Source organism: Miniopterus schreibersii (genome assembly GCF_964146895.1).
Source record: "Miniopterus schreibersii genome assembly, chromosome: 3".
Lineage (NCBI taxonomy): Eukaryota > Metazoa > Chordata > Mammalia > Chiroptera > Miniopteridae > Miniopterus > Miniopterus schreibersii.
In genome coordinates, this window is record NC_138103.1 from 8,964,080 (window position 1) to 8,978,160 (window position 14,081).

Here is a 14,081-nt window from a genome sequence, read left to right on the forward strand (position 1 = left end):
CATTAAGCCAACCAGCCTTTGCATAGCGGAAGTAGGAAGGACTGTTTTCACAATGTGGCCATCAGAAGCTCGTTCCAAAAATAAACCAAAAACCTTCCTGAAGTGAAAAAGGAAAAGAGCTCCCAGTTATCCTTCCAGAGAGCTCATTCTGGTCTTGCGACATGAAACAGTGAGAGACAGTGGGTAACACCACTGGCCCTCCTGAGTCAAATCACAACCCGATCCCCCTCCTCCGAGGACCTTGTGGCTGTCATGTAGATACTGTGGAAACTGCAGTGCAGCTCCCCCGAACTAGAGAGGCAGGTTGAAGCCATGCTAACAGCAGACCAGACACTCAAGAAAGAACAGGAGCAACCAATCAGCAGCCAGCCAGGCATGACTGGATCCAGTCATCAGGGAAAGGGAGGTGGGGGTGTTGGATGTCCAAAGTCAAAGAGGAGTCTAACAATAAATCACAATTTCTGAAGGTGAGCAAAGCTCACTGAGATGGCGCCCACTGTGTCACCATCACCTGTGAAAGGGCAAGGTGAAGTGTCTAGAACACACAGGGACAGCAGAGACCCGCCAGCAGCAGTCAGTCAGAATGATTTATTCCTACTCAGCATAACCCCGGAACACAGGAGCAGTTCTGTACACGTCTAGAAACTCACAGCTAGCTCCAAAACAATAGAAATTTTAAACTACAAAAGGTGAGTTGTATTCAGCAAATATAAAGGGTAACCTCAGGCTGTGTTGACCATTTATGACTATTTACAGGGCCCAGGCACGGGTTCAGATCTCGCCAGCCTCCTTCTCCTCCGACGTCTTCCCGTTGGAGTTTTCAAGCCTCCAGTCGGTGGCCCCGCGCTCACTCCGCCCTCGCTCCCAGGATTCCTCCCTTGACGCCCGCTCTCTGGAGAACCTGGGAAATGGGAACCAGAGGCTCAGCAGAGGCTGTTGTCTCCCTTCTGACCATCTCCTCAGGTGCCAACAACTTGGACCCTTAACACCAGGTCAAGGAAGGCCCAGACCCACCACACCTGAGAAGGCTCCCTAGCAGGCCAGGAAGCAGTCAGGCCTACCATCTTGTGCCTAGCCCACAGCCACTAAAAAATGACACTTGCAAAGATGTCTAACAGTAGCTCTAATATAAAAGTGGAATATGATCCAGTATGTAAAAACAACTGAAAAAAAGACTATATAAACCCAAGCATACCGAAGTATTAACAGTAGTTATTAGTGGTGTTTTTTCCCCTTAGAAAAAACACAACAAAGGTAAGCAGGGCCTGATCAGGACACAAATCTTAGGGGCTCTGTGTATCAAAGTGACAGTTAGTGGGCAGCCCCTGAGTGTGGCAGGCCACCTGGTGGGGCTGTGCCTACATGTAACCACCTCCACGACCTCTCAGTGGTTCCATCCCTAAATCCATCTGCTGCTCTCAGCTTAGGGCTCCCAGCGCTCTGGGCCCCATTCACTACTCCTCAAGGCCCCAACACTCAGTCCCACAGATGCCCAGCCAATCTCCTGAACAACAGGTATGGCCAACGGACCCCAGCAGACCCTGGGAACACAAAGAGAAAGGGCTCACTCCTGGTTGCAGCTACTGAAGAAGTCAGAGTAGTTACTTGTATTTCGCACTCCGGTCCCTGGAAGCCCGGCGGTGGCCCCGGCTGTGGCTCCGGGAACGACTGCGGTGGCGCCGGTGTCTGTCTCGGGACCGGGACCGGGACAACTTTCGTCGTTCTCTGGACGTAGATCTTGACCGCCTACGACGCCGGTCCCGGGAACGTGACCTGCAGTGGATGACCAGAGGCTCTGAAGACTGTGGTGGCCCCACCCCAACAATCCTCCTCTCTCAGCATGTTCTGCGTGATGCTTTACTGGTATCTCCTCTATCCTTCTCCAAACAGCTTGAGCTCACAACAGTCCCATCAGTTAATCTTTAGTCAGAAAAAATGACCAGACCCTTCCCATCAATGCTTCTGGGAAACATCTTGCTGGGAAACTGGCCACCCAAAGACCTGAGCAGTGCCCTGTAATCTTCCCTCACTGACAGTGGATCTTTCTGCTGCACTAATCCCAACCAACACAACAGATGGGGCTCGGACCTCGCCTGTGCCTATGCCCCTTCACAAGCCAACCCTGCCCACCAGATAATAACCATGAAGTTATAAAAGTTAAGTATTAAGAAAAATGCATCCAGCCCAGCTGGGCGTGGCTCAGTGGTTGAGCGTCGACCTGGGATCCAGGTGACTGGGGTTCGATTCCCGGTCAGGGCACATGCCCGGGTTGCGGGCTTGATCCTTAGTCGGGGGCGTGCAAGAGGCAGCCGATCAATGACTCTTTCATCAGTGATGTTTCTATCTCTCTCTCCCTCTCCTTTCCTCTCTCTGAAATCAATAAAGATATTTAAAAAAGAAAAACAAAGAAAAATGCATCCAGCTGGTGTGGCTCAGCAGCTGAGCATCGACCTATGATCCAAGCAACTGTGGTTTAATTACTGGTCAGGGCACATGCCCAGGTTGCGGGCCTGATCCCTCGTAGGGGTCGTGTTGGAGGCAGCCAATCAACGACTCTCTCATCATTGATGTTTTTCTCTCTCTCTCTGTAATCACTAAAGACAGGACGGGAGAGAGGGAGAGAGGGGAAGGGAGAGGGGAAGGGAGAGGGGGAGGGAGAGGGGGGAGGGGGAGAGGGGGGAGGAAGGAAGGAAGGCAGGCAGGCAGGCAGGCAGGCATGTGTGGCCCAGGCTGGGTAGCTCATTTGTTTAGAGAGTCTTCTCGATATGCCAAGGTTGTGGGTCTGATCCCTGGTCAGGGCACATACAATAATCAACCAATGAATACATAAAATAAGGGGAACAAGTCAATGTTTCTCTCTCTCTAAAATAAAAAAAAATATTAAGAAGAAGAAAACCGCATGTGGAAAAGAAAATTTGACTGAAAACACTTAAATGGATCTGGAAACCTACCTCCTGCGATCCCTGGTTCTTGATCCAGACCTAAAATAAAAATTTTTAAAAATGAACAATTTCCCCAAAACAGCCTCACCCCTCTCACCTAAGGGGAGGTGACCCAAGTCCACAAGGTGTCCAACACGGTGAAGAAGGGTTGACTTCCCCCAGAAACCTGTTATCTTCTAGTCCCCCACTCGTTCTCAGGCCTGCAGCACCAAGTGTCCATGCTTACAGAATGAGGCCCACCCTCAACCCCCAGCTCCTAGCTGCTTTTGGCAAAAGAATAGGATTGGCACCCTGAGTTCAACAACTGGCTTTGTGAAGTCTTCATAGTGGACACTAGCCAGCAAAACTGACAGTTACTCAACAGACACAGGGCTGGGTAGAATCAGAAGTCACCAAGACACCAAAACCACAAGTTCCAAACACAGACTCACTGCTAGATGAAGGTCACATGAGCTCCTTGGGAAATAGTATGCAATCAGCAATCTCAAAAATGCACACTGCAATGAGGCCTCATTTTACAGTGCTCTACAGCAGAAATTTACGATTGCCACCAACATGTGCTAAGGAGGAAGTTGACAAAACATGCTCTTATACTGTGTGGTTTGAGGTGGTATGATAAAGCCTCATGGAAAGCAATTTCTGTAACACCTACCAATATTTATATAAATTCCTTTGTCCCAGAAATTCTAAGGAATTTTATAAAACACTCAAACATATACAAATATGATCTCTAGAGTACTTGTTCAAAAATAGTTTTATAAAAAGTCATGAAAAATTAAATTTAGTTGCCCTGGCCAGTGTGGTTCAGTTGGTTGTCATCGCATGCACTGAAAGGTCACCGGTTGAGTCCCCAGTCAGGATGTGTTCAGAAGGCAACCGATCTATGTTTCTCCCTCACACTGATGTTTCTTTCTCTCTCTTCTCCTCCCCCCCCTCCACTCCTCTCCCTCTAAAATCAAGAAAACATATTTTTTTTAAAATGTCACCATCCCTCCCAACCCTAAAAATATCTTGTATCTTTCATATTAAAAAAATAAATAAAATGAAAAACAATAGGCAAGCCCTAGCCAGTGTTGCTCACTGGTTAGAGCATTCGCCTACAGACTGAAGGGCCTGGGGTTCGATCCCGGTCAAGGGGACATACTTCGGTTGCAGGATCAATCCCCGGCCCTGGTTGGGGCACGTGCGGGATGGGACGCAACCAATCGCTGTATCTCTCTCACATCAATGTTTCTATTTGTCTATCCCTCTCCCCTCCACTCTCTCTGAAAAGCAATGGAAAAAAATATCCTCTAGTGAGGATTTTTTTAAAAAATATATCTTTATTGATTTCAGAGAGAGGAAAGGAGAGGGAGAGACAGAGATAGAAACATCAATGATAAGAGAGTCATTGATCGAGCCCCTAACCCGGGCATGTGCCCTGACCGGGAATTGAACCCCGATCGCCTGGATCCTAGGTCAATGCTCAACCGCTGAGCCATGCCCAGCAGGGCAGGATTTTTTAAAAAATAAAAAAAATAGTCAACAGCCCTGGTTGGATAGCTCAGGTGGTTACAACATTGTCCCCATATGCCAAGTTTGATCCTGGGTCAGGGCACACATAAGAACCAACCAACAAATGCATAAATAAGTGGAACAATAAATTGATGTTCTTTCAAATCAACAAATAAATTTTAAAAAAGGATAGGCAACAAGGCAACAAAAGCAAAAATAAACAAGTGGGACTATATCAAACTAAAAAGCTTCTGTATAGCAAAGGAAACCATCAACAAAATGAGAAGGCAACTACAAAATACAAGAAAATACTTGCAAATGATATATCTCATTAGGGCTTGATATCCAAAATATATAAATATCTCCTACAACTTAAAAGAAAAAAACATTTGATTAAAAATGGGCAGAGAGCCCAGCCAGTGTGGCTCAGCAGTTAATCATCGACCTATGATCCAGGAGATTGGGATTCGATTCCAGTCAGGGCACATGCCTGGGCTGCGGGCTCAATCCATAGTAGGGGGCGTGCAGGAGGTAGTCAATCAATGACTCTCTATCATTGATGTTCCTATTTCTCTCTCTCCCTCTCTCTGAAATCAATAGAGGAATATTTAAAAACATACATAAAATAAAAATAAAAAACAAACAAACAAAGGCAGAGAGCCCTGGCCGGTGTTCTCAATGGTTAGAGCATCGGCCCGCTCACCTAAGGGGCACAGGTTCAGTTCCCGGCCAAGGACACCTATCTGGATTGTGGGTTCGCTCCCTGCCCTGAGTCAGGGCAAATGTAGGAGGCAACCAATCCATGTCTCTCTCTCACATCGATGTTTCTCTCTTTCTCTCCTCCTCCCTTCTACTCTCTCTATAAAGCAATGAAAAAAATATCCTCCGGTGAGGATTAAAAATAATAATTAAAAAAAGAAAAGAAAATGTGATACATATACACAAGGGAATATTATTCACCTATACAAAAGGAAATCCTGGCATTTGTGACAACATGGATGGACCTTGAGGGCATTATGCACATACAAAATACAAATATTGTATGATTTCACTTATATGTGAAATCTAAACTCAGATACAGAACTGGGGGTGAGGAAGTGAATGAAGAGGGTAAAGGTGGGAGAAAAAAGAATCCTCAGTTATGACACATCTTTGTAAGGACACACCTACTGTGAGATGATCTCAAAGATCAGGTGAGGGTCCCACAGGTGCCAGTGCACACAGACATAACCCACGACCACAGTGATCACCTCTGTGTAAAAAGGGACTTGCATGTTTTGCTTAATACATTTTTATACTGTTTAAGTCTCTTTACAATCAAAATCTGTTAGATAATTAAAATAATGAAAAAAAACAACAACCAAGAGATAAAATAAATATTTATTTATCCTTTCTCAGTTATGCACTGAGGAATTCCTTCAGGAAAGCCCAGTTTCTGGGCCTTTCAAGGACAATGAGCTGTGCCCAATATGAGAGCACAATTAGTCCTGCTTCAAGTCTCTTCCCTGAAAGCCGACCAGACTCAACATCTCTATCTGCGTGTCTCTTAGTCATCTCAAGCCCAGTATGGCCGGAGCCAAATTATACTCCCTACATTCTCCTCACCCCAATACAATGCTTCTACTCTTGCCCACCTCTGTAAGTGGCCACTCAAGGCCAGAAACCATGATGCCAGCTCCATTCCCCCATTGCATGCCTCACAACTGATTACCAACAAATGCTATCAGCTCTATGAACAAACCTAGACCCTTCCCACCCTCACCTGATTCAAACTGCTACCTCCTCCTTCTGGACTCTCCCAGCTGGCTCCTCACAGTTCTCCTGCTTACGCCCCTACCTGTACGTATTCACAAGGCAACACGTTCCACCCTCCTCCACTGGCCCCACTCAAGTCAATGCCAGAGGCTAAATAGCCCCAAGGCTCTTCCTCCACAGCAAGGCACAGCAGTGTGACAACACCTGCACCTGCCTGGAGTTGGGGTGCAGCAGGTTCCTCTCGCCCTCTCCTACTCTTTACCCTTGTGGGGGTGGGGGCCTGCACCTTTCCAGGTAAGAATTAGGTTTCCAGAACTCTCACGCAGCTGAAGATGGCCCAGTCCAGTGCTGCACAGCTGTGTACACACAGGTCCTCCTGGGCCAGCCAAGACCTCGCTCAACTGAGCATGCTGTGAGTTTGCTTATTTTAACAGCCACTTAGGTACCTAGCAGACCTCAACTGTTATCAGCAACACTGCAAGAAAGGAGTAGGGGTTTCCTGAGGTCTATGTGCTATTGTGAGCTCACCTCCTGCTCAGTCGCTCCTCCCGCTCCCTCTCTTCTCTCCTCCTCAAGCGATCCTGATTTCGCTTCTCCTGCTTTTCAGCCACAGTTTTCTAAATAAATGAAAAATTAAAAAATGAGAGAAGAGAAAGTTACACAAACTAGAGTGTAAATATTGTTTAATAAAGCACTTTTATAGGGCCTCAGTACTGGTCATTTAAAAAATCTAAGGGAAACTTAAACAGGAACACAATTTAAAAACTTCCTAAACAATGAAAAATGGAAAACTCATTTAAATATGCTTTATCATTGAAAAACTGCATATTCTAAGAGGTGCTGTACTTCTAAGTCACAGGAAATTTATCATATTGCTTTAAATAAACCCAGAAAGTTAGTGTTTTATCAAAGGAGACTCCACCAATTTTATGGTAAAAGAGAACACAGGTATCAGACCAAACACATCCTGCTGCTGGGAGCCAAGCTCCTGCTGCCAAGGAGCAGCCTGTCTTCAGGTGCCGAGTGCTACACTGGCTTTAGACCTGGCCTCATGGGGACAGCAGTCCAGGAGAAGTGGACCATGAACTTCCACAACTGGCTTTCAACACCAAGCTTAACGCATGGCTGATCAGGCTTATTGTGAATCCAATAGAAAAAAAATGCAATAGGCAGGAGAAGGCCTTGAGAAACCTGCACTACTGTAACACAATCAACATAGCTTAGTGCAAAGCGCTATGTCCAACCTGCACATCCCCCACACTCAACATCTTTCAAAGCCTTTCGATGGCTTGATCTCTGTACTGAGTGAAATGAAGTCCTGAAGGGAAGTCAGAGTCAGCATGGCAAACGGTCACCTGTCTTCCCATAACCATGAAGGCATGAAGGATGATCTTAAACCTCAGTGTGGACTGGAACCAGGCCAGGTCCCCAGGAAGAGCGGGCGCAGCAAGGTCTGAGAGAGGCTAGCTCTCCTCCCCAAAGCACTTTCCGGGTATGAGAACCTTTCTGTCTGGCACCTCCAGCTCTACACCTCAGATTCCAATCACCTTGTGCCTGTAGCAGGCACACACAAAGGATAGGGCAATGTTAATAATAGAAGTCTCAGCACCTCTATTTCCAAGCACATTCTTCCTAAGTAGATCTGACCTGTGGTCTGGCATCATTTCCTTTTCAAACCCTTCCTACAACCTAAAAAACTATCTTCCCCCACCTGAAAACGAAGGCCTTACTCTTCTTATACCCCTGCATGTATTTGTATGTGGCTTTGAGATGTGAACACCTCTGGGACCATTGAATGAAGCCATCTCTGGTTAGCACACAGAACTCCCACGCTCTTTATCATTTAAAAGTGCCCTTCCACATACATTTTCTATTGTTAGTTTAATAGCTACTTATCAAAATCTGTAATATATTTGTGCTGTTTTGGTCAACTATATACTACTCATTGCTGTAGAGATAAAGCATGCTTTCTAGATCAAGTGAGTAAGTTCTTAAGGTTTCAGGGGAAGATATTTTAATATATTCACATTTCTGATGCAAAGATACGTGTTACAGAAATAAAAGTCTTTCAGGACAAAATTCTGGGGTGGTATGGGATGGAACTCCAATTTAAATGAGAAATGAGAATGTTACATTTCCAAATGCTAAGGAGTAGATTTTTAAAATAGGGACAAACACAAAATTGTTATTTATATTCTGTTGGCTACACATAAAGTATTTTTACACGTCTGATACCCATAAACTTACAAAGAAAAAAATTCCGACTTAAAAACATGTGACAAAGTATATCATTTTTCAAAATTCTATTGGGGGCACAGGAGTAAAATGTGTCAAGATCAGTGGCTGAGAATATACTCACTGCCACCCCAGCTCCCTTGCCCAGTGCCAAAATCACACATCACCTGATGGAAACCTCTCCTTGGATGCAGAGTCCTGCCACCCACTGCTCCTTCCTGAGGGGCTCACAAGGATCTCAGTCTTGATTATCATAGTGTCCTACAGCCAGGTGCCACGTCTGTCCTTCCACCAGATTTCATATGTAGAGAGGGAGGCCTGCCTATTTCCAAGCATCCCATCCTTAGTACACAGTACACAGCAGGAAGATTCCTGTCAGTTTGGAGAACAATTCTGTGTGTCTGAAACACGTTCACCCTTCCTTCTTAGTGTTCTGTATCCAAGATGTCAAATGTTTTACAGTCTAACCCAGGAAAACAATCACCTTCTTGGCCTAAGTTGGCTCAAGGCAAGAGCCAGGATGTGTCATCTCCCGTCTAGCCTAACCATTCTCCATACATCGCCTCTGTCCAGGGAAAAACTAGAGAAAACTGCTGCTGGCTCTTGCCCATCTCCTAATGGAAGTTACTTCGGAGATGTACAAGAGGTGTGTGTATCCTGTACTGGACTCTGCCATTGTCTTCATAAAAAGGGGGTGCAGACTAAATAAATATCCAATGCCCCTTAGGTCTCTTGCATGAATGAAGTGATGAATTGAGCATTTCACTATAAAATTCAAGGCACCATCTTAGGATCAGAACAAACATTTTTGAGAAGGAAATAAATGTGAAGAAGCTCACAAGACTTCTCAGGTTTCTCCAGAAACAGTACATTAACGTACCCTCAACTGATCAAGCTTCTCACGGATCTGAATGAACCCCAAGTGCAATTTGCCCCCAAAGTGGTCTGCAAGACGACGGTCATTGTCATGGAGACCAAGGTAGGCTGAGCAGACTTCACAGACACGCAACTTCTGCTGTTGAAAACTAGACGCAGGCATGGAATTTCTGTATTCTTCCTGGAAAAAAGAGTAAGCGATGAAAGTGCCATCAAATATTCAACCCCCAAAATAGAAATATTTGAAGGGATTATAGAAGTGACTTATAAACAAATAAAAATTGGATTGTTTTCAAAGCTTCAGATATTTTTAACCAATTCAATTTCATCATTATTTAAGAAATGAGCTAACAGGCCTGGCCAGGTAGTTCAGGTGGTTAGAGCATCATCCCCATAGGCCAAGGTTGTGGATTTGATCCCCCATCAGGGCACATACAAAAATCAACCAATAAATGCACAAATAAATGAAGCAACAAATCGATGTTTCTCTCTCTCTAAAAATCAATTTAAAAAAAAGAAAAAAAGAAAAGGAAATGAACCAATAGTCATGATTTCAAAACACTCAGACAAGCAGGATGCTGCCTGTTCTGAGGTGGGTAGTGAAGGCGGGTCTTTGCCAGGCACTATGGGGAGCTCTATGAGGACCAGAGAGCCAAGAAAGGATAATCTTCAACAGGGGCCTTCAAAAAACAAAAAACAAACCAAATAAACAAGCAAAAAACTCAAGAGCCATCCACATAATTTGTGTCCCAGTGTCTAGGAAACTATATCCCAATGCAGCGCCAAAAGATAAAATTTGAAAGGACAAATATATTAGACACTCTTCAAAGAAAAAAGTGTGCAGAACAAAACAGAACAAAACCGACTCCCTCCTGCAGCCACTGCAGGCTGAGTGCAATCACAAGAAGTAACTCACGCAGACTCAAAACACACGAGACACAAAAGAAAATAAACTATAACATGGTAACTGCTGCTTGTGCCCAAGTTAAAATGCTCCTTCAAAATTCAGGTTTAAGATATGCATTATAGCCCGGTCGGTGTGGCTCAGTGGTTGAGCATCAACCCATGAACCAGGAGGTCCCTAGTTTGATTCCTAATCAGGGCCCATGCCCAGGTTGTGGGCTTGATCTCCAGTAGGGTGCATGCAGGAAATAGCCAATCAATGACTCTCTCATCATTGATGTTTTTATCTCTCTCCCTTTCTAAAAATCAATAAAAACAAAACATTAACAACAAAAAGATATACATTACGTAGTCAATTTATCCTTACTTAAAGGGACACCTGAATGTAAATAATTTTCTATTAATTCAAAACATTTCCTGGGAAATGCAAATTAAAAGATACCACAACACTCTCACTAAAGTGGCAAAGATACAGAAAAACAGGCACTGTCATACACTGCTGACAGGAGGAGCCTGAGTTGGTACAATTAACATGGAGTGTACTTTAGTGATCTATTTGTGGAAGTGGGATATGTATGTGCCATTACCAGAACCTCTCCTTCCAAGTCTATGTCCTAGAACATTCTCACATGCACTAGCAGACAGGTGAAAGGACAACTGTTTGTAAAGATGAGAAACTCCCAATAACCTACAAAACCACCAATGGACAGTCATATGTTCATAAAATGGAATCTACAACAATAACCTAAACGAACAGATCTACAGGCAGCAACATGGAGAGGTCACACAAACAATGCTGAGTGAACAATGCCAGTGAGAGAGACATGGATTAGAGTGCAGGCAGAATTTATGTAGGACTTTTAAAATGCACAAAGCACATCCCCCCAACACACACACATAGTGTTTAGGGGTATACATGTGTAATAAGGTATAATGTTACATGCACACTAATGTCTGCCTCTGGAGAGGGAGAGAATTGAGACTAGAGAGGGCAAACACTGAGAACTTGAATTTCCATTCTAATGCACTACATCTTTTATTTAAAAGAAAAAAAAACCCTAAGCAAAAATTATAAATATGGTGGTTACACAAATATTTATGATACTATTCTTCCCTTTCCATAGTTTTGGAACTTTGAATGCCACCCTGTAATATCTCTCAAAATTCTAATTATACTGACTGAATCAATCCCGCCCTGGCCAGTGTAGCTCAGTTGGTTGATTGTCGCCTGGTGCTCCAAGAGGTCGCAGGTGTGATTCCCAGTCAGAGCACGTGCCCAGGTTGTGGGTTTGATCCCGTCGATGTGTCTCTCTCACATCAATGTTTCTTTCTCTCTCTCTCCCTCTCCCTTCCTCTCTCTCTAAAATCAATAAAAAACATATGTCACCTTATTTTAACTCCTTCCTAATATTCAAAAAAATAGAGGCATGGCTTAACTTCAGCCCAGAGTCAACTCTCCGGAGTTACTCAGTTTCCCCTTTCTCTAAGAAATTTTTCTCACCAACCTCAGCTTCTTTTTTCTTTGCACGAACTTTCTCTACTTCCATAAGAATTTTCTGGGATTCATCCACATTTCCTTCTGCTCCCAGCTGCTCGGCTTTCGCAAGAAGTTTTCCTATTTCTTCATTCAACTCATGTACTTTTTCTGCCTGAAAGAAGAGAGAAGCAATCAAATAAGTAGACATCTAAAAACAAAAGTTTTTTGTTTTTTTTTTTAGTATATCTTTATTGATTTCAGAGACAGGAAAGGAGAGGGAGAGAGAGAGATAGAAACATTAATGATGAGAGTCACTGATTGGCAGCCTCCTGGGCATGTGCTGTGACTGGTAATCGAACCCCAATAGCCTGGATCCTAGGTTGACAGCTCAACCGCTGAGCCATGCCCAGCCGGGCAAAACAAAAGATCTTTAATACAAAGAAAATGAATGTCTCTCTCGCTGCATTTCTGGTCTGTTCCACTGAAAATAAACAGAACAAAGATTCTCAGTGGATCACATAAATTGTGACAATTACGACATCCTTATTACCAATACTGAGGCTCTAACCATAAACTAAACCTGTGTTCCAATAAAAGCAGCAGCATCTCTGTCCCTTCCAATACAGCTGCAAGGATCAACACATTGGTCATTTTCTAGGCTGTCTCTTTTTATGTCTTCTACCACAGGTTAATCTTTTGGGTAAGAATAATAAAATGTCTAGGTTTAAATACATAAACTTACACTGTAAGCAAAATGCCTAATTATTTATTTTCAGAAAAAAAATAGCACCATTGGTCCAGTTAGCAACTGCATATATCCTAAGAAATGCTTTTACAAAACTGAAAAGAAAAAAAAAAGAATTAACAGATTTAGTTCCACTGAACAGGGAGAACAGAAGAGTAATGCAGCTGACACTCAGGCCAATTATATAGAGATCTACCTTCATTCGTGATATGGATGTACCACAGTTCAACCATTTCCCCACTTCCCATTTCCTGTTTTATATGGAATGCTAAAAAAAGTACAAACTTTAAAAATATGTATGGTGGGGGTAGAGACAGAAGCAGTAGCTCCTGGGAGCTGAGAGCTCACTTAGAGCCTCGCTCCTTATTGGAAACACCCAAGGCAGCAAGTAGTGTCCACCGGAAAGATGCACTATCAGTGCTGATAGTGAGCTATAAGTCCGTTGGCAGCCCAGTTCTTACCAGACAGTGATTTGTACCAATAACTCAAGGCGAAAGCCTCCCAGGCATACCTTTGCAGAAACTTCTGCACTGATCTCCTCTTGTGTCTCTGCAAGCCGCTTCTTGGCAAGTTCAGTTCTCCGATCACACTCAGCGATAAAGGACTCCAAGTGATCCATCGCCTAGCTCAGGAGAAGCAGAGAGCTCGATTCAATTATATGTACAATCTCAGAACCCATTTGTTCGACAGGAAAATACTCCTGGGTTGGTTTCTTAAAGCCTGTAGGTTCAGTGGGAAGATCTTAAACTATTCTCCAGCCAACACATCCATAGTCGCATTAAATCAAGGGGTTTTGTTAAACCAAATGATCATTCAGAAGTATGGTCTTCTCATCTGATTTATTTATTTCCAAAATTTGTAAAAGGACCCCCATCCCTCAATAACATTTCCAAGAAAAAAACTAAGGAAAATTACAACACTTGGCCATAATGAATAGTGTTCTCTGAGGGACAGAAAAGGCTGGACCAAGACTGGTGTTAGAGCCCTCCTCTGGTGAGCTGTGGGAAATGCAGATGATGTACTCACTGGTCTTTGTGAGCCACGCAAATATTACCCCTCATGTTCTGAGGGTAGAGCTCCCCCTTCCACCTCAAAACAAAACAATAGAACAAATATTACTGAGAGCTGTGAATACGTTTAGTTATTGCCTACTGTCTAAAGTAGCAGGAAAACGGTACACTACTTACCGAAAGAGATAAAGGAAAAGAAACTCTAGAAATCTAATTGCTTACTCTCAAGAGTTGGTGGGAAACAATAAAATACTAATTAACAAGCTGTCACATATGCTAAGCAGTTCATTTGCCATACTAGTCAAAGGCCCCAACGTAACTTCACATACATACAAATAGGAAATCACTTGTCCAACTTTCAGGCTACAACCAGTAATAAGCAGAACCTCCTAAGTCACATCCACAAGCCAGCCTGCTAATGTCAGCATCATGTTAAGTATGAAAGCAAGTGAGTATAGCCATGGGTGACAGGGTCAGACAGTATGATCTATCACTAAAAAACAGGGAAAAGAAAATTGGGGGTGGAGATGACAGCAAGGCAGATGAAAAGGCCAACAGACTGAGTGGTCGCAAGCTATATCCCTCCCCTCAAAGATGGCCACGAGAGAACAGGTCGGCTGTTAAGAAAGCACTCCACAAGGATC

At 43.8% G+C, this 14,081-nt stretch overlaps 1 protein-coding gene across 7 annotated transcripts in view; it reads right to left on the reverse strand.

The window, feature by feature from the left end:
• The window catches only part of LUC7L (LUC7 like), a 34,777-nt gene that overhangs the window by 2,359 nt on the left and 18,337 nt on the right, over positions 1-14,081 (reverse strand). For 4 of the 7 annotated variants that reach the window (XM_081133547.1, XM_081133543.1, XM_081133549.1 and 1 more), the window contains 7 exons: positions 12,939-13,049; positions 11,711-11,854; positions 9,307-9,483; positions 6,720-6,808; positions 2,952-2,981; positions 1,606-1,773; positions 570-901 (listed from right to left, as the gene is read on the reverse strand). In XM_081133547.1, coding sequence (XP_080989673.1) covers positions 772-901; positions 1,606-1,773; positions 2,952-2,981; positions 6,720-6,808; positions 9,307-9,483; positions 11,711-11,854; positions 12,939-13,049 — 849 coding nt within the window. In that variant the 3' untranslated portion in view covers positions 570-771. Of the gene's footprint in view, positions 1-569; positions 902-1,568; positions 1,774-2,951; positions 2,982-6,719; positions 6,809-9,306; positions 9,484-11,710; positions 11,855-12,938; positions 13,050-14,081 lie in introns of those variants that run through there. The other 3 variants (XM_081133545.1, XM_081133548.1, XM_081133544.1) reach the window with 2 other exon arrangements.